The following is a 20,779-nucleotide window of genomic DNA, read 5'->3' on the forward strand; positions in this document are numbered from 1 at the left end:
TGAGTAAGCAGGCCAGTGAGTGGAGAGGTGATCATATGCCGGATGGGTCCTTTAGGGTTTTGCAGAGCATGGGAAGGAATTTGGGTTTATTCTAAGTGTTATGGAAAACTTTTAAAGAGGTGCAAAGCAGTGGAGTGGAATGAGCTTATTAAAAGAAGAGAAAGAAAAGAGTAACTGTAGCTCTGGTGTGAAGAACTGAATGGAGGGTGTCAGGCAGGGGAGGAGGGAGACCAGTGAGGTCCTCGTGCTTGGCTGTGGTGATGGTGGTAGGGCTGTGAGAGAAGGATGCTGTGAAGATTCGACTAGGTAATGGTGGGTCCCAAATACCTGGATGAGGAGCTGGGATTTGATTTTCACAGCTGTAAGGGAGTTTTGTTGATGTATGAGTTTGTGGGTGAGTGTGTTTGTGTGTGTGTTTGTGTGTGTGTGTGTGTGTGTGTATGACTGAGTTTATGGGTGAGATAGTGAGTCAGTGTGTATGCATGTGGGGTGCATGTGTGGATTTACGAGTGTGTGTGTGTTGTATTTAGGTTCTTCTCCTCTTGCAGCTTTTTAACAGGCCAGTGGCATGAAGGAGAGGGCTGCCTTTTATGGTGCAGATAAGAGGCTAAGTGGGAATTTGAAAATTGCGCCTCTTGGGGAGTGATGGAAATGTTAAGGATCTTTGATTGTGGTAGCAGTTTCATTGGTATATACATCTATCAAAATTCATCAAAGTGTGCATCTGAAATATGCATAGTTTACTGTACAGGAAACATACCATAATAAAGGTGTTAAAAATTAAAAAAAAAAAAAGGCTGGTGGCAGGAGACTTGCTGGGAAGGTAGTGGCGTTCGATGTGACACGATGGCCTGGGGTGCTCACTTGGCTGCAGTGGAGAAAGAGATGACTGAATTGGGCACGTCCTGTGCTTTGTTTGTTTTATTCTGTTTCTGGGTTGAATGAGACTGAGGAATGAAGACTCCGTTAAGGAGTCACATTCTCTTCAAATTAGCCCAGTTTGATTGCTAGCTGAGTATTTTACTAGTCTTAATTATTAAAAAAACAAAACTAAACTAAATTAAACCTCACTTAAATGCATATGCTTGGTTCTCAGAAAAGAATCATTAGGAGAGTTAAGTGGAATGATTCTACTGCATCTCACCAAAACTGTGCCCCTCCGCCCCTGCACACGCACACGCGTGTGCACACACACACACATAAACACACACTTTCTCTTTTATATTTAAAGGTCTTGATTCTTGAGAAACTCACTATATTTTTTGTTCCCCTCCAGGACATCTTTGAAGATGCCTTGGAAACCCTCTCTATGTAAGTAGTAACATAATAAAAAGTACGTAGTAAAGAAAAATGGATGGTTTTCTTGTAAAAACTGTAAATATTTCATTCTCATTTTTATGAGCATAGTGACCACTGTCAGAAAAACTCACTTCTCTATAATTTAACAGTTGGGATGTGACTAAGCTTAAGAAAGGATCTACTCTACATTTACTATCAAATCTGTGTTGAGTATTATTTCTTGTATGAACTAAACTAAAAGAAAAATGTTTCCCAACAAATTACATTTTATTTCTGTATAGCTAACCCTTTTATATTTTGTCCATATTTATTTACATGATTCGCCTCATATTGTAAAATTTTACTTTTGATTTGCACTTAATTTTATTAAAAGCATTTACTATGACCCTACATAATTTTTGTAATGATTTTAAATGACATCATATTAGATCAAGTGGAACATGACAACTCCCTTACCCATTTCTCCATCGTTAGATATTTAGGTTGTTAAATGTTGCTGGTTTAAAAACTTAAAACTAAGGAATGAATATTTTAATGTGTTTAGCTTTGTCATATTTTTAATGATCTCCAGAGACTTCGATGTAGGATTGATTATTGTATTAGATGGGATGAATATTTTTATTGCTCCTGATTTGATATTTCTCAAGGTGCCTTACTGTATTAGTCTGCTCAGGCTGCCATAACAAAATACCATAGACTTGGTGGCTTAAACAACAGAAAGTTATTTTCTCTCAGTTATGGAGCCTGGAAGTCTGAGATCAGGGTTCCAGCAGGGTTCCAACTGACAGTTGGGATTTGTCTGCTTTTCCCTCATGATTAGACTGAGGTCATGTGTTTTTGGGAGGAAGACCACAGATAGAAAGCATCATTCTCATCGCATTATATCAAAGGTACACGTTGTTGTCAACCTGGCTACTAGTGTTGATGCTGAACTTGGTCACTTGACATAGTGTTTGTCAGGTCTTCCCACTGTAATGTTACTTTTTTTCTCCCTCTCTTTTTGTACTGTACTCTTTAGAAGATAATTTGTTAATGTGATTTTTAAAAATTACTTTTATGGTGAGTGCTTAATTTGCCATGCAGAAATCTTATAATTATTCAGCCCTGCTGCTGCTGCTCTGCTCTGAGTGTGGGCGGGAACTGAGCTTGCGTTGCTTGAGACACTGGAGTCTGGGAGGTGGAAAAGGATCAGATTGTGGGGCTGGTGCCTGGAGTTCACCAGTGGAGGCACTGCTGTTCCCAGAGGAAAGCTAGAACACCAGACACACACTAGAAAGGGGTTCAGGTCTCAGAGATGAAAACAGGTCAGACTGATGTAATTGACGTGACTGATGGGTGGTGCACATTAAAAATGTGTGTTTCTCTGAGCTTTCACTGGCTGCATTAGACTGGCAGTGGATTTACCTTTAAGTCTGAAAGGCACTGTGAGCAATTTCTAACATCTATTAGAAAGTCAAATTTTTTTTTTTTTAAAGTCAAATCAGAGAAACAAACATGTAAGGAGCTTGGAAGTTGCCACTCTGTCCTTACAACAGGTAAAGAGCTAAACAGACTTGAAAAATCTACAACTCATTTTGGATCCATAAGAAAGGGGAGGATACAGGGTAAACAGCTGCCCTCAAAATTGGAAAGACAGACAAGGCAAATACTGGGAGTCACGCACACCAGAGCGGAAGCCAGTGCTGGGGTGGGAAAAAAATCTCAGCTGTGATTGATACATTGCTGGAGGTTCTGAGAATTAAGAACCACAGGAGGACTCACCCATATGAAGCACCCTCCAACCCCAGCATGTGAAATTTACCTCTGGAAGCTCCACTAGGTTCCCACAGTAAATAGGAGAGAAAAATCCCTAGGGCTTCTGGCAGAATGAGGAGGAAAGGAACCATTTTGAAATACACCAGAGTTTACTGCCTTCAGGGGAAAATAGTTAACCAGAGCCTAACTGACTTGGGGAACTCCAGCCCATTCTAGCCATCCTGTCCCATCTAAGAAAAACTAAGAAACACTTGAAAAGTTCCCAGTCCAGAGGCACAGGCTCCCTAAAAGACAGACCAATCACAGGACTATAGACTGTTTCCTCTCCCCACACTTTGCCACTGTGTGACCACAGGCTTCTTAACAGCAGTTCCTTTTATCCGGTGTATCATGTTTAACTGTCAAGAAAAATGACAAAGTATACCAAAAGGCAAAAAACACAGTTTGAGGAGACAGACACGGCAGAGATGCTGGAATTGTCAGACTGAGAATTTAAAACAACTATGGTTACCATGTGGAGGGCTCTATGGATAAGCTAAACAGCATGCAAGAACAGATGGGCAATGTAAGTAGAAAGGTGGAAATCATAAGAAAAACCAAAAAAAAAAAATGTTAAAGATAAAAATCACTCTAACAGAAGTAAAAAATGTCTTTGATAGGCTTATTAGACTAGACACGGCTGAAGGAATCTCGGAACTAGAGGATATAGCAATGGAATCCTCAAAAACTGAAAAGCAAAGAGAACAAAGACTGAAAAAAGCAGGATAATGTTTGAGGATTGTGGTACAATTACAGCAAGTATAACATATGCATAATGGGAACACCAGGAATAGAAGAGAGAAAGGAACAGAAGAAATATTTGAAACCATAATGTCTGAGAAATTCCACAGTTAATGTTAGACAGCAAACCACAGATCTGAGAAGCTCAGAGAACACCAAGCAGGATAAATCCACCACCCTCAAAAATGACCCTTAGGTTTATTATCTTCAAACTATAGAAGATCAAAGATAAAGAAAAAAATCCTGAGAGGAAAAAAAAAACCTTACCTATAGAGGAGCAAAGATAAGTATTACATCCAACTTCTCCTCAGAAGCCAGGCATGCAAAAGAAAGTGGAGTGGAAATGTTTAAATGTTGAGCGAATAAAACTATCAACCTAGAATTCTTTACTCTCTGAAATTACTCTCAAAGTAAGGGAGAAATAAAGACTTTCTCAGGTGAACAAAAATAAAAGGAATTTATTGCCCATAGACATGCTTTGCAAGAAATATTAAAAGAAATTCTTTAAAGGAAAATAATGTGGGTTAGAACCTCAGATCTACATAAGGAAGAGCATCAAAGAAGGAAGAAGTCAAATAAAAATTTTTCTTATTCTTAATTGATCTAACAGATAATAGTTTGTTCAAAATAATACCAACAACGTATTTGATTATGTATGCTTGTATTTATATCTTATGTATATATGCATGCTTATGTATGCTTACATATAAGTGAAATGAATGACAGCAATGATACAAGCTCTGAGAGGGAGGAATTAGGATTATTTTGTTATTATGAGGTACCCGCATTACATGGACTTAGCCCAATTGAACTTAATTTAGATCTCATGCCAACCCTAAAATTGCTAGCCCACTATTCCAACACCATTTGCTAAGTCTGTGAGTGAAAGAATGTATGTATGATGCCTTCTTTGTCAAATAATACATTTATTAAAATAATAATGCTCTGTATATTAATTTTGTATCCTGCAACTTTACCAAATTCATCGATGAGCTCTAGTAGTTTTCTCAGGTTGTCTTCAGGATTTTCTGTATATAGTATCATGTCATCAGCAAACAATGACAGTGTTACCTCTTTATATAAGATGCTGATGAAAGAAATTGAAGACCAAACAGATGGAAAGATATACTGTGTTCTTAGATTGGAGGAATCAACATTATTAAAATGACCAATACTACCCAAGGAAATCTACAGATTCAGTGCAATCCCTATCAAATTACCAATGGCATTTTCAAAGAACTGTAACAAAAATTTTTAAAATTTGTATGTAAACACAAAAGACCCCAAATAACCAAAATAATCTTGAGAAAGAAAAATGGAAGTGGAGTAATCACACTAACTTCAGACTACACTAGAAAGCTACAGTAATCAAACTGGTATGGTTCTGGCACAGAAACAGATACACAGATCAGTGGAACAGGATAGAAAGCCCAGAAATAAACCCACACACTTATGGTCAATAGATCCATGACAAAGGAGGCATGAATATACAATGGAGAAAAGACAGTCTCTTCAATAAGTAATGCTGGAAAAACTGGACAGCTTCATGTAAAAAAATGAAATTACAAAATTCTCTAACATGACATACAAAAATAAACTCAAAATGGTTGAAAGACCTAAATGTAAGAAGGGATACTATAAAACTCCTAGAGGGAAATATAGCCAGAATGCTTTTTGACGTAAATCACAGCATCTTTTTTTTGAATCCATCTCCTAGAGTAATGGAAACAAAAGCAAAAATAAACAAATTGGACCTAATTAAACTTAAAAGCTTTTGCACAGCAAAGGAAACCATAAACAAAACAAAAAGACAACCGTTAGAATGGGAGAAAATATTTGCAAGTTATGTGACCAACAGGGGCTTAATTTCCAAAATATACAAACAGCTTTTACAGCTCAATATCAAAAAAACAGAGAACCCAATCAAAAAATGGACAGAAGACCTAGATAGACATTTCTCTGAAGAAGACCTATAAATGGTCAAGAGGCACATGAAAAGATGTTTCATGTTGCTAATTATAAGAGAAATGCAAATCAACATTACAGTGAGGTACCACCTCATACTGATCAGAATGGCCATCATCAAAAAGTCTCCCAATAATAAATGCTGGAGAGGGTGTGGAGAAAAAGGAACCCTCCTACACTGTTGGTGGGAATGTAAATTGGTGCAGCCACTATGGAGAAAGTATGGAGGTTCCTTTAAAAACTAAAAATAGAGTTACCTTATGACCCAGCAACCCCTCTCCTGGGCATATATCTGGAAAAGATGAAAACTCTTAATTCAAAAAGATACATACACCACAGTGTTCATAGCAGCACTATTTGTAATAGCCAAGACATGGAAGCAACCTAAATGCCCATGGACAGATGAATGGATAAAGAAGATGTGATGTGTGTATATATATATATGTATATATATTACACACACACACACAGACAGGAACATTATGCACCCATAAAAAAGAATGAAATAATGCCATTTGCAACATGGATAGACCTAGAGATTATCATTTTAACTGAAGTAAGTCCGACAGAGAAGGACAAATACCATATGATATCATTAAAATGTGGAATCTAAAAAAAATGATACAAACGGACTTATTTACAAAACAGGAATAGACTCACAAATATATGAAATAGGGAACAAACTTATGATTACCAATGGGGAAGGTAGGGGAGGGATAAATTGGGAATTTGGGATTAACAAATACACACTACTATATATAACATAGATAAACAACAAAGACCTACTATATAACACAGAAAAGTATATTTGGTACATTGTAATAACCTATAATGGAAAAGAATCTGAAAAAGAATATATATATGCATAACTGAATCACTTTTCTGTACACTTGAAACATTATAAGTCAACTATACTTTATTTAAAAATAATTAAAAAATTAAGAAATGATGAAAACATAAAAAATAATGCTCTGTTTCTGGGCTTTCTATTTTGTTTCTTTGATTTATAAGTCTGTATTTGCACAAAACTGCTTTTTTCATGTTTTATATGTTTCAGTATTAGTATAACTGGTTCTCAAAAGAATAGCATCAGGACATGACCCTTGTGGTGGAGGTGTTTTTGATTCATGACTATCAGAAACCCATTGTGAACTCTTAAAATGTGGAATTCTGGAGGCTTTGTATGTCTTTGCTTCTTTATCCTACCGTCAACCACCGTATTACAGTTTTTCTTATCTTGAAAACAATAGCTCTTTAACGCTACCTCACTTCCTAATTATCTTACATTTTCTTTTCCATTCATTGCCTCTTTCAGCTTCTCTTCAGCTGCATTTATGTGCTGTTGCCAGCATTTTCTTCCAATTTTAACTTCCCTGTTCTGCTCAGTTTAGCAAATCCAAACGTTTACTCATTCTAGAATTTATTTTGTTCTTTTAGGTTTCTGATGTGAATTATTTCCTGTGACACTTCTTAAGACTGTCTCTTAAACAGTTTTGTGTTTCCTTTTCAGTGTTACCAAAATGTCCCTGGTACACACTCCTCTCACCTTAGTTGTAGCAACACATAATAGTAACACTTCACCTGATAGAGATCCTCACCTATTTGAAATAGAGCCCAAAGCCAGAAAGGTTAGCCAAAGTAGACATTAGAGTCCATGGTCTAAAATCTTGCCCTTTACTTTTAGTAGAGGGCTCCATCCAGAGTCTATTTACAATGAACGCTGACTTGATTCTGATAAACTTTGCTTTTTGGCAGGATTTTGCCAGAGTTCTAGGAGGTATGGTGAAGAGGGTGATTTTAGAAGCCAATTTGTTGGTAGTAGCGAAAAATGGCAGGGAAAGAAGAAAGAAAGCATGCCATGCAGTCACAGAACTCCAAAGTGCAGCAGTGTGGTTTTACCTGGCTTAGGTGCACACAACCAGATGTACCTTTCTGGAGAGACGAGCCCCTGGACTTGACAGGTGAACTTGAGCACCAGTCTCAGCAGTCATTTACTGCCTGAGAGGCCTGGGACCAGTTTCTCTGAGTCTCAGTTTCTTCATCCTCTCACAGATTTATTGAGAAGGTAAAATGAAATTTGATTTAAATGTGATAATGGGTATAAACACATAGTAGGTGCTCAGTAAATATCAGTACTTTACTGCCCTCCCCTGTTGCTGTCAACATCCATTCCAAAATGACTAAAAATGTTTTCAGATAACATTTTGAAAGTAGGATATGCTTTATTCACAGGGAAAGCTCTCTTGGATGTTTCCCTTTATTTCTATGACATAAAGTGTGATGTTCCTGTACTATGTTTCCTGAGCTATTGACCCATGTCTTTGTAATCGGAGGGAAAACATACAAAATTTTTAACTTAAAAATACTGCAGAAGTAATCTGGTTTTCAATATTTTTCTGTTAAAAATTTTGTATGTTTTCCCTCCGATTACAAAGACATGTTAATTGTAAAAAAGTTCTTCACTTTTTTTAATGTGAACTTTAATTTCTCCTAATTTCAGGGTTTGCCAATATTTCTCCCCTATTCCCTCTTAAATTCATGGTGCCATGACTTCCCTTTGGGATCCATTAGCTGCGAAACTCAACAGAGCTCTTTTTCCTTATGCACATATTTTGGTTTTATGTGAAGACAGCAGTGCTTCATCCTGTCTGCAGCAGGAAATGGTCCTTTTGCCAACCTGGTGATTAATTTCTTTCGAATATTTTCTCCTGAATTTATGATGAAAAGGTGCAAGCTAATGGGTGAGAGAGGCCTTAAATTGTTTCCAGAAAAGAAAACTGTTTTCTACTTGCCTTTTCTCTTTAATGGATTTACCACCACAGATGTAGGTTTTTTTCTAGTTCTGGATCTTTGTGGTAACAACTGTGTTATTTTAACTGATGAACTGAAGTTGCTAGGTTTGCAGGCTGGTAGATCATACGAACATCTCTAACATTTGGAACTGGAGGGAAAATTAGAGTTCCTCCCTCCCTTCCTTCCTTCCTTCCTTTTCTCCTTCCTCCCTCCCTCCCTCCCATTAATGGCACATTGACCATATCCCTTCTAAAAATAAAAATTGTTTATGAGCTTTCTTACTTGCTTAGCATAGGAGGTGACCACTTAGAGAAAGACCATACATTAGACCTATTTCATGACCTATAGAAATTTGCCAGAAAATGAGCTCTGCCAGTCTCTTGCTTCCTGATTTAACAATTCCATGCTGACGTGTGCATCTTGGTGCCCTGATGACAGGGTGTTTGTACATAACTACCATCTCTGACAATACAGTGGTGGGTGTAAATGAAGTCTGTTCATAAATTAACTGTGATATGACATGTGAAGAATAAATAAAATGTTCCAGGGTTTCCAAAGAGTGCTGTTTTCTGGTTGGGAGATAGGAGGGCTGGCATTGATTTTGGGTTTTGAGGGATACCAAGGTTACCGGGGACACCTGTGGACACAACTGAAGTCGGATCACCAAGGATTCCTGGCCTCTGCTGAGTGGGGAGAGTAGACTAACCACTTGGAATCACTGTGACTTGGTAGTGTTTTTAATTAACCTCTTTCTCATAAAAACTATAGTGGGCAATGGTACAAAAATCTAATTAACTCGGGGACCTGGTTGGATACTAATCAAGATTTTCTATTTATGATAGTTTAGAGAAGTCAGAGGAGACATCACATTAGTTGTCAAAGACTATTAGAACAGATGCAGCTTTAATATGTTCCCAGCAGTGATCTCTTATAGTCCATAGCACATTATTCAAATTCTGCATTTATCCTTGTATAGACATTCGTAGGTGTTTAATTGAGTCCTCAGTCAGTGTGAATGCAGTGGAATGGATGTGTTCATGTGCAGGAGCTGCGGTGAATCGGTTCTTACCTCTAGAAGCGAAAGAGGTAGACATTTTTAGCTGGATGGTAAGAAGCTTACAATGAAAATACAAATAGTTTGAAGCTTAGCATTTCTCCTGGACTTTTTCCTTCTTTACACCTTCTCTTTTGAACCATAAATTGTAGATTAGAATGAGGTAAAGCTCTTAAGGCAATTCTCCCTCCCCCTGCCCCACTCTTTCAGTTTAGATGGGTAATTATGGTGCAATAGTTTGGTCTGTTTTAAGGTTATTTAGGGTGAAAATTGATGAGTGATAGTTGAAAAACATCTGGTTAATATTTTTCTTCATAGTGGTTAAATTACAACGAGTAACTACAGGCAGAGTTAGATTTATTTTCATTTTTCTGTGATCTTTTTTTTTTTTGACCTGACTTCCTTGTCTAGATTATACAAATGTTGCTCAGGTCTGGGGGGCGACCTCCCTTCCCCAGCTCAACCTGATTTTTCTTAACCAACTTGGCATTTAATTATTTTATTGGATCTAAGATGCCATTGACATTGTTACTGTAGGTACCACTAAGGAAGGAAAAAACACGGTGGAGAACTTCATCGGTGACTGCATAAGGGAAGGGGAAAATGAAACTGTCATGTGGGAGGATGCAAGAAGGAAATGTGTATAATTCAATCTTGGTTCTAAGTCGGGAAGGGAAAAAAATAACCTTCTCATGAGATTCTCTGCCCTGGGAACTTTAAGAAAGAACTCTGTTGCATTATCAATTTATATCCCATACAGTCTTTGTTTTAAGTTTACAGTTCATTGAAGTTTAGTATATTTACAGAATTATACAGCCATTATTACAATCCAATTTTAAAACATTTTTATCACCCAAAAGAAACCCTGTGCCCCTTTACAATTGCTCTTCTCTCCCACCCCCACCCCTAAGCAACCACTAATCTAATTTCTGCCTCTAGATTTGTTTCAATGACATTTCATAAAAATAGGGTCATATACTACATGTTCCTTTGTGTCTGGCTTTTGAAGTTCATCCATGTTGTAGCACGTGTCAGCACTTCATTTTTTATGGCTGTATAATACTCAATTGTATGGCTAGACCACATTTTGTTTATCCATTTGTAAGTGGATAGACATTCAGGTTATTTCCAATTTTGGGCCATTGGGAATAATGCTGCTATGAACAAGCATGTACAAGTCTTTGTGTCGATATAATGTTTGCAGTTCTCTGGCATACACACCGAGGAGTGGAATGGATGGGCTGTATGGGAAACTCATGTTTAAATTTTTGGCACTAAGAATTTGAACCACAAGCTGTTTTTTAGTCTGAATGTTAGGTGCCGGTGTGGCCCAAACACTTTTAAGCAGGTAATTTAATTTAAAGTGGGTCAGGTTGGTGTTGCCCTCAGGTAATTGGCAGAGGCAAATGCAGATCCTCTCCCTAAGAGTTTAACTTTGATCTAGGCTGATCAAAGTTGCCGTCAATTTGAAAATACATCCTGGATTTAAGGATATTACATGATGAAAAATCCCGAGTTACAGTCACTGAAAGACAGTAAATGGAAGTGAAGTTTCTCTGAAAAGCCCAGAATGAGCAGCATCCCCAAGTGTCTTTTCCTTATATTGAATTGCTTTTCTGTGTATTTTCTTTTGTACTGTTAGGTCTCCTTTAATGGTCTTCTATTGTATTGGGACCTTCCAAAACAAGAAGTTCTTTATGTAAGGCTACTGGGGGAGGGCGTGTGTACACACATTTTAAGTTAAGGTATATGTATCCTATGAATGCTTCCTTTCACTATAAGGAGGAGAGACAAGATTTCCTAGCTCAGAGGAAATCTTAGTGACCCTTTGGTCCAATTGTCTCATCTTGCCAACGAGGCCCAGGGGAGGTGGAAGACTTGGTGGGTTTGGTGGCAAAATGAATGGAAAATGACCCGTGGACTCTTATGGGCATGGACTTTGTCACTGTGGTTGCCCTTTCTGCAGGCTCAGGAGCCTCTCTGACCGTCACTCAACCCTAGGTAGCAATACCCAAATAGTGTCTGAAGGTCAGAGAAACCCAGATCCCAGTTCTGACTTCCTCACCACCTCACTGCTATCCTACTGGGGGCTGTCCTGATAGTTGTAATGGGAAATAGGTCCAATCATTGCCTGTTTGATCACTCACTAGGATATTTGCCAAACACCTTAATTTACATGTCCAAACTAAACTCTTGATATAGCCGCCTCCCTCGTCTATCTGAAACCTTTTCCTCTCTGGGTCTTCTCCATCTCTGTAAATGTCTCCACCCACCTGCTCAAGCCAGATGCCTGGTGGACATCTTTGAGTCCCTGCCTTTCCTTTGACTTCCCTACTGCCAAGTCTAGTGATTTCTACCTCCAGAATTTATTTCCCATCTGTTTACTTGTCTCTGTCTCTCCTTTCTAGCTCAAGGTACTGTCAGACTTTGCCTGGATTACTTTAAGAGCCTCCAGTGCGTTTTCTTGCTTCCTTTGTTCTCTCTCCTTCCACCTTCCCAACTGCATCCCACTCATTCTCCACACAGCAGCCAAAGTTATCTTATTTTTAAATTTTAATATGAAAAATTTAAAACATATATAAAAAGTAGAGAGGACAGTAGACTGAGCTCTTATGTACTCTCTACTTATTTTCAACACTTGTCAGGTCAAGGCCAATCTTATTTCGTCTTTAATCCACCCCTAGATTATTTTGAATCAGATCCTAGGCAGTATAATTTATTTCTACCTCTAAATATTTCAGTATGTGCTTCCTGAAAACAAACACGTGCTCTTACATAATTATGGTTCAGATATCAAGGTCAGGAAATTGCATTGAAACGGAACGATTATCTAATCTATAAGCCTTTTATAGCATCACTGTATCTGTATTTTAGTATGCGTATAAAAGATAAGTCTCTTTTTAAAAACATCACCAGGCTCTTATCACACCTGAAAAAAAAATGAAAAATACTCATCAAATCCTGTCAGTGTTCCAATTTCCCCAGTTATCTCATAATTTATTATAGCAGGTTTGTTTGGATCAGGACAGAGTGATCCTTTTAGAAATTAAACTGGATGATGTCACTTTCTTGCATAGAGTCTATGCGTGTGTTTGCATGTCTCTGAGAGTGAAGACTCCGATCTTTTCCATCCACAACGCTTGTGTTCAGGCCCCCACATGCCACTCCCACTTGGTACCCTCAGCCTCAGTCTCTGCCCTCAGCCACGGGCCTCTCTCAGGGCTCTGACTGAGCTAGACCTTTGCTGCCCTAGATTTGTGCATCTAAGTCTCTGACCAGAGCAACTTCCTTCCAATCCTCCCAGAGCCTCTTCCTGGTCACCCTCAGCTCCCAGCTGCTGTGTCCTCCCACCTTGCTTAAGGATCCCCCAGAGAAGGTTATTCCTGCCCCATTTCTCCATCTTGGCATCCTGTTTCTCATCGTGTAGTTACTTTTCACTTGTTTTTTGACCATCTGTTCCTTTGGATCTTTCAGTTCCGTGAAGATGGGACTGGTCTCTTCTGTTCATCATGACGTGCCCTGCACTCAGGCACCATGCTTGACATAGAGGAGATGCTCAATATGTATTTGTCGAATTAGTACATTTGTTGAATTAATGTACTAATCGGAAACTATAGATGAGTATTCAGAGTAAACTGTGAGGATTTGCAGGGCATTAAAAAAAATACAGCCATCCTTTATTGAGAACTTAGCAAGTGCAGGGCACAATGATACTCCTGTGATTGTTCAGAGGGAGAGTGAGTTAAAGGATCTTTTGGGATGTGGTTTTTTTTTCCCCCTTCTTTTTAATGACAACTATAGCAGGTTGTGTTAATCAACCCATATATACATAATTAAGTAATGTCCATTTGTTGGGGTGTGGTAAGCACTTACCCAGGATTATTGGTGACTCCTTTGCCATTTCTCAACTGTGGGCTGACTCCCTCTCCATTTGAAGTTTATGTGAATGAGCTGTCAGACTCTTAGGGGATACAGTGAGCTTCACTGCCTTTTGTTAACTTTCTACCATCTTTTATCTGCCTTGTTTTCTGATACCTTCTTCCATCTTGATAAAAATGGCAACCTAATATGACACCCCAAAAGCAGATACTTGGGAGCTTTGCCTTTTGAAATGTTTCAAACTTCTCCATTGCTTATGTTTTGAGAATTAATCAGTCTCTCTGGTTCTCCCTCTCTCCCCTGCTTCCATCGCCCCTTTCTTCACGCTTGTAGAACATTGTGGGTGGAACTCCTTAGAACGGAGTGATATTAGTGTTACGTACATTTATAAATAATGAGCAGTTCAATATCATGTATCATACACATTTAATAAAGAGTCTGAAGACTTGGCCACTACTAAATCTAAAGTACCCTGAAACTGCTTAAAACTGAAGAGGGTTTGGGGATTTATGTGTGATTTTTATTATTGTATAAGGTAATTTCTGTGTGTTTATTTTATTTTTATCGTCTAGGGTGGAAGTATTCAAGCCAGCAAGGAGTATTTTTTAAATTATAAGCAGTATAACTAGAACTCAAAATGTGTTAAAACTCCATGTAGCTGTGATAAAGTAGCATTTTTAAAGTTATAGGCATTTTTTGGTTTCATCTGTAAACAATACAGTTATAAGCTTTTAATTTCTATTTATTTTGCCAGTGCAGAAAGTTTTCTGCAAGGGTAGCTTTACTTATATGCAGTTTAAAAAAAGCATGTGTGTATGAAGCTCTGTGTGTCTAATTCCCCACTGATTTAAGAGATTCTTTGTCATTAAAAATTTCTGGCCCCAATTTAAAAGAAACTGCACTAACAATGTATTATTTGCTTTGATTAAAATAATTCTGTGTAGTTACTACAAGAAAATTAATTCCATGATCAACTATTTAAAGTATATATGTTTTGAGAGAGCCTTCTCATTGTCTCAGTACAATATTATTGTTTAGATACATAGACGGATCCTAAGATCTCAGTAGAATTTACTAAAATAGTATAAAGATGCCTTTTTAGCCAACTCAGTATAAATAAAAAAATTATTTTGTAATATATGTCTTTAACTTATGAAGGAATTTATTTGAAAGCATTTTATAAAACTGCAAATTATAAAGCAAATGTAATGGAATATCTGTACCAATTAATGTACAATGTCATACTGGGAACGTTTTGTGAAACCATGATTCCTCCCAAGGGGCAAGAAATTTTGCTGTAGCTATTTTCATGCAGTTTACAGTGACCGCCTTAAGATATAAAAGGTTGAAATAAAAGTAGGAACATAAAAGAAAACATTTTGTGAAATGTAACAGATACTTGAGTAAGAGTAACTGTGATCCTTGACCATTTTCCCATTTCTGAGACTCATCTCATCAGACTGGAGATAAGGTGAGCACCCTGTTGTGGTGGTTTAACAAACGTTTGAGTACTTCTCTACATCAGGCATTGAGTTAGTCTGGAGGCAAGACTTGACAGAGGGCACGTGGGTATGGATGGCAGTCTCTGGGAAGCCTCTGCTCCCCTCCTCACTTGTTCTCCAACCAAGTCTCTAAGGGACAGAGGGTGGAGGGACATGGTGTGGGGATATGTGACTTCACGTGGTTTGTAGTAATAAAGAAAAAAAGTTGGAGATTTTATTGTTTAAATAGTAAAAACAAATTAAGGCAAATAATTCTGTGTTCTCTGGGTTGGAAATGAGGTTTTAAGTCTGACAGCAACAGGAAAAAAGAATGATAGTTTTGACCATTATGACACAACCCTCATAAACTCAGCTGAAATAATTAACTGGGAAAAAACTTGAGCATAAAGAAAGAAGACTAATACAAAAAAAAAATCAAGAAAGAGAACACTTTGGTGGGAAAATTGGAAAAAAATATATGCAGATAACTGAAAAGGATAAACACAGATCAGCAGGGCAACTGTATTTAGTTTCCTATGGGTGCTGTAACAAATTATCACAAAGTTGGTGGCTTAAGCAACACAGACTTATTTTCTTACAGTTTGGGGGTCAGAAGTCCTAAATGGATGTCACTGAACCAAAACCAAGGTGTCGCCATGGCCATGCTTACTTGGGAGCCTCTGGGGAGAACCCATTTTCCTGCCTCCTCCTGGCCTCTGGAGCTGCATTTCTTGCCTGGGCTCATGACCCCTCCCTCCGACTTCAGAGCCAGTAGCGCAGTCTTTTCAAATCACTCTGCTTCCATGGTCACATCACCTTGTGCCTTTTGTGTTGGATATTGTTCTGCCTCTCTGTTGTAAGGATACTTATGATTGCATTCAGGCCTCCCCCAAATAATCTAGGATAATCTCCCCATTTTAAGATCCTTAACTTAATTACACTTGCACAGTCTCTTTTCTCATATAAGGTAACATTCATAGGTCCCAGGGATTAAGACTTGGATGTCTTTGGGGCCATTATTCAGCCTAACCACAGCTAAAAATAGCCTGCATGGGGGAGATACATATACATACACACACGCTGTGTTTGAGATTGGTTATCTCAGTGTGGTGGGATTACAGGGCATTTATAATTTTGAAAAGTCCCCTTTATACCATTTTTGCACTGTCAAAACATTTTTATGGGATATGTTTTATTAATGATCAGAAAAAAATAAACTTACTCTCATCTTTGGAAAGGGCCTTTAAAAAAAATAGGCTTGTTTTCTAGAATAGTTTTAGATTTACAGAAGAGTTGAGAGTTCCGGTTTCCCCTATTACTAATATGTTACATCAGTGTCATACTGTATTACTATTAATAAACCAATACTAACACAGTACCACTAACAAAAGTTCATGCTTTTTTCAGATTTAGTTTTTACCTAATTGGCTGTGACAGTTTCTCAGGCTTTTCCTGCTTTTTGATGACCTTAATGCTTTCGAAGAGTACTAGTCAGATATTTCGTAGGATGTCCTTGGAATTTGTCTGGTGTTTTTCTCATGGTAAGACTGCAGTTACGGGTTGTTGGGAGGAAGACCACAGAGGTAAAATGACGTTTTCATCACGTCAGATCCAGGGTGCATACTATCAGCGTGGTTTATCACTGTTGACCTTAATCATGTGGAGAATCTTCACAAATTCATTGGCTATTTGCTACTTTTTTTTTTTCCCTGTCTCTCAGATTCCATCAAGATGGTCAAATAAAAAAATCCACGTCAAATTGTCATATTCTTTCCAACATTTGCAAGGGAGTCTTTTAGCCTTTATGAGATTCTGAGCATGGCTAAGTTAATTTTAGGTTGAAGATTTCTTAGAAACATGTGCTCATCATTTTAAGGATGTCTAAATTTAGCTGGGTGGTTTACCTTTTGTAATTTCTCAAAAGTTATGTTCAACTACAAGTTAGATCAGTTATTCTTTTACATACTGTACATTATTTACAAAAATATAGTTGGACTTAAAGTTTCTTTTGATAAAGGGAAAATAATATTAGGTAAAAGATTGGAAAATGTAGGTGTGAAATACACTAGACTAATAGTTTTGTACTTGGGCTTGCTGTTCCTCGAGAAACCCTGACTTTCACAGACCAGGTCTCTTATATTTCTAAAGTGCCCTGTAGTTCTCCTTTGAAGTACAGTACCTATCACATTTGTGACTGATGAATATCTGGCTTCCCTGCTGGACTGAGAACTCCAGGGGAGCAGGGACCACATGTGCTCTGCTCACTCTTGTGTCTTTCATGCTTGGCACGTAATAGGCACACAATTACATATTGACTGACTGTCATTGCATATGCCAACTCTTTTGAGCACATTTAGAAATGGGTTACATTTATGGGTAAATAATCATAATAATGCTGTGTGAAAAAGCTAGTGTACAAAATGTAAAACAATAGTAATAAAAAATATACATGGAGGAAGAACACTAGAAATAAATCTTGTAAAATATTAACAGTGGTTATCTTTCGATTATGAGATTATGGCTGGTCTTCATTTCCTTCTTTGTTTTTCAAGGAGTTTATTATTTTATAATCAGGAAATATCTGATTATATTACATGATACTTTTTAGAATCAGATTAAATTGTGAGCCTCATTATAGAAACGGTTCAAGTCTAATATGTTTAAGGGGCTTAAGGGCAAGATAAGAAAGTTGCCAAGTCACTGACCATCTCTAAGCCTACTTTATTATTATTTTTTCTAGTTTTATCAAAACCAGTTCAAATATTTTTTATCTGATATTAATTTTAAAGTTCTGTTTCCAACTACACTGGAATGACTGTTATATCGTATGTATCTTTAATTTACTAATTTAAGTTTTGCACATTTAACCTGTTAGATTAAAAACTTCAGAGAACTTGGCTTTCCCTTATTTACCGTTTTTAAAACGTCAAAGGGATGTAAAATCCAAGTCTTAACTTGGGAGTATCAGCCTGCTCCTTAAAACAGAAGTAACTCATTTTATTCCTTAATTAACCCTCTTTAGATGGAGGAGAATCCCTGGATTAGGTGAAAAATCTTTAAAAGACCCTGTAGATTTTATAAATCCAGGCCATTTGTACTTTTCTTGCCTGTTTCCCGAGGATAATTAAATAGTGATGGATTAGAATTAGGCTGCAGCAGAGATTGGGGGAAAAAAAATCTCCCGGCATCCCTTCCTGCAAAAGCATCGGCTTCGGCAGCGAGCGTAGCTGCCACTTTAACTGACATGTCTTAAATTCTGCCCTGGGAAGCTCTGGGATGCTGTCAGCCGCTCGGCAACTTCTTTTCTTATGCTCATTAATTGAGAGTCTCACTGGAGACCCAGAGATAAGACAGAAATTGAGGAGTTCTGTTGCCTTTTAAATTGAGGATTGTCTCTTCTTTTTGTTGGCTTAAAAAAAAAAAACCTTGTAGAAGAGAGAAAAAGCATCTTCACAGTGGGGCTATATTCATTCCTTCAAAGTTACAGCTGCTCTAAACCTGTGAGTATCTTGCATTTATTTAGCTATTCCTGGGGGTATGATTGCAGCGTTCTCTTTAGATCTGTAAGGATTTAATTTAGGGAAAGCTGTGCCGATTTTAAAAATTTGAGTTAAATTTCACTGGAGACCTGCAGTTTTTGTGAGTTGACATTGTCTTCCTTAAAGCCTTCATGTAGAGCCTGCCAGGGCTGCCCCCGAGGCCCCCAATCTTTTTTCTTAACTTCCTGAGGCTGAGTGCTGAAATTGGAGAAAATAGCGAACCTTGCTGCCGAGGAGGATGCGGTCTTCCTGGGATGCCATGGCTGGTTTACTGCTGCGCCAAGGTGTGCACGGGGCTGCAGAACAATGGGAGGAGGATGACGGCTCACTTTGTATTCACTGTTTGTCTTTTGTCATTTGTTGGCTTCATTACAGCGTTTTGTTTTGTGAGGATGATTAAAACCTTAAAGAAAAATGAAGTCCCGTGGCATGCTCGCAGAATAGCGTCTGTTGATAGTCATGGACTTCACCTCTAGCTGCGCTGCGCAGGCTTCAGCCAGTCTCTTTGTAGCCGATCAGAGTAAATGGGAGTTACCCAAAAGTGACCTCTGCATGGCCACCCTTTTCTAATTGTGCATTGGAGTCGGTGCCATTTTTTTTTTCCCCTGGTGACGCAGACCCTTTAGTCTAAACATCTGTCCTGAGTCATTGTGCCCCACTTTCCCCCCGCTGGAATTCACTGGAGGCTAGAAATGTATCCTTGCTGAATTATTGAATCAGTTTTGAACCTTTTGTAAAGATAGAGGGTAAATTTTGGTCCCCACAATAACCCCCCTATGTTCTTGATTGGTCTTTGTTATGTGAACGTGTTATTATTTTAGTGATCTGACTGATAATATTTGGTTGCGGATCTCATTCCTTTATCTTAAAATCACATTAGCTAAAGCGATTTCTAAAAGTTGATAAGTTCAGAGATCAGTGGTCAGAATACTTTTAAACACAAAATGCTAACAGTCATCTGTGTAGCTGCAGGTATGTTTGACTTAAGGTGATGTATTATATGAGTTTTTTGAGTGCTAGTATTTTGGTTGATTTCCTGCAGTGTAAAATAAATCAAGAATTTAAAAAAAGAAACTCTCCACCACCCAGACATCAAACATCTGCTGTTTTTATTTTTAAACATTTCGTCATACCTCAGTGCAGCAGCTTTGAATTCAATGAGGAAAGATTCCTGAAAATAGGAAATTCTCCTTACCTTAGACTTGCAAATTTATATTCATTCTTCATTTCATTCATTCATTCAACAAATGTTTGCATTTGTTGCAAAGCTCTTGCCAGGCTCTGGGTTCGTGATGCTGAACAAGATATGATATCTACCCTTGTGGAGCAGTTATTTTTAGCAGGTGAGGCAAGTATTCAGAAGCTGCCTAATTATTTCATTATATTTGTGGTAATTTTCAGTAGTAGAAGTATAGGTACTTTGCAGCCAAATATATAAAAGACATACAAATACTTGCAACAAATTCTGCCCCAGATCTTCTGGAGCCACAGATCCTTGGTATGCTTGAGCTAGAAAGAGATTCTGAAAATAATTTAATTAGTTCAACAAGCATGCGATATGCACTACATTAGGTGCTGGTTTTAGGTCATTAAATAAGACATGGTCCCTGCTTTGGAGGACCTCAAATTCTAGTCTAGTGGTAGAGGGAGGGAAATTGATTATGTTAGTATATTCTAGATGTTATTGATTCATTAATTCAATAAATATTTATTACTGGTCTGCTGTAATGTTGGGCACTGTCACAGGCACCGTGCTGGGCACTGGGGTGGAGAGTAAGACAGAAACTCCCCGCCCTCTGGAAGCTCTTAAGGGCCATGGCAGAGAAATGATAGGATGCCATGAGAATACACAGGAGGGGGAAAGGGGTGTCACTGCCATTTACTGAGCATTTCCAGTGGGCCAGCTGCTAGTTGGTATTCTGTGTACATTAATCGTCCCTTCAATCCTATAAACTGTTAACGAGCAAGTAAAGGGAGGAACAGAGAGGTTAAGTAATTTGCTTAAGGTCACACAGGAAGTGAGTGGAGGAATAAGAACTCGGTCCCTGGTGTGACTTGATTTCAAATCTCTACCCCTTCCTGTGGTCCCCAAATCTGGCTGCTCCTCAGAGTTACCTGAGCTTCGGAGGGAGAATAGTGTTAATTACAGGTGTCCCTGAGGACAGTGGATGGTGAGTTTTAGGAATCATTCTTAGACTACTCCCTCAGTTTACAGATGGCGGAGATAGAGTACA

General features: G+C 38.1%; 1 protein-coding gene across 4 annotated transcripts in view; it reads left to right on the top strand.

Moving 5' to 3' along the window:
- Positions 1-20,779, top strand: part of TTC39B (tetratricopeptide repeat domain 39B) — a 198,678-nt gene that overhangs the window by 98,392 nt on the left and 79,507 nt on the right. For 2 of the 4 annotated variants that reach the window (XM_045509927.2, XM_045509925.2), the window contains one exon: positions 1,277-1,311. The exons of the other annotated variants lie outside the window; for them this stretch is intronic. In XM_045509927.2, the coding sequence (XP_045365883.1) occupies positions 1,310-1,311 (2 nt within the window). In that variant the 5' untranslated portion in view covers positions 1,277-1,309. The remainder of the gene's footprint in view (positions 1-1,276; positions 1,312-20,779) is intronic. 4 annotated transcript variants of the gene reach the window in all.

Source organism: Camelus bactrianus, chromosome 4, assembly GCF_048773025.1.
Source record: "Camelus bactrianus isolate YW-2024 breed Bactrian camel chromosome 4, ASM4877302v1, whole genome shotgun sequence".
Lineage (NCBI taxonomy): Eukaryota > Metazoa > Chordata > Mammalia > Artiodactyla > Camelidae > Camelus > Camelus bactrianus.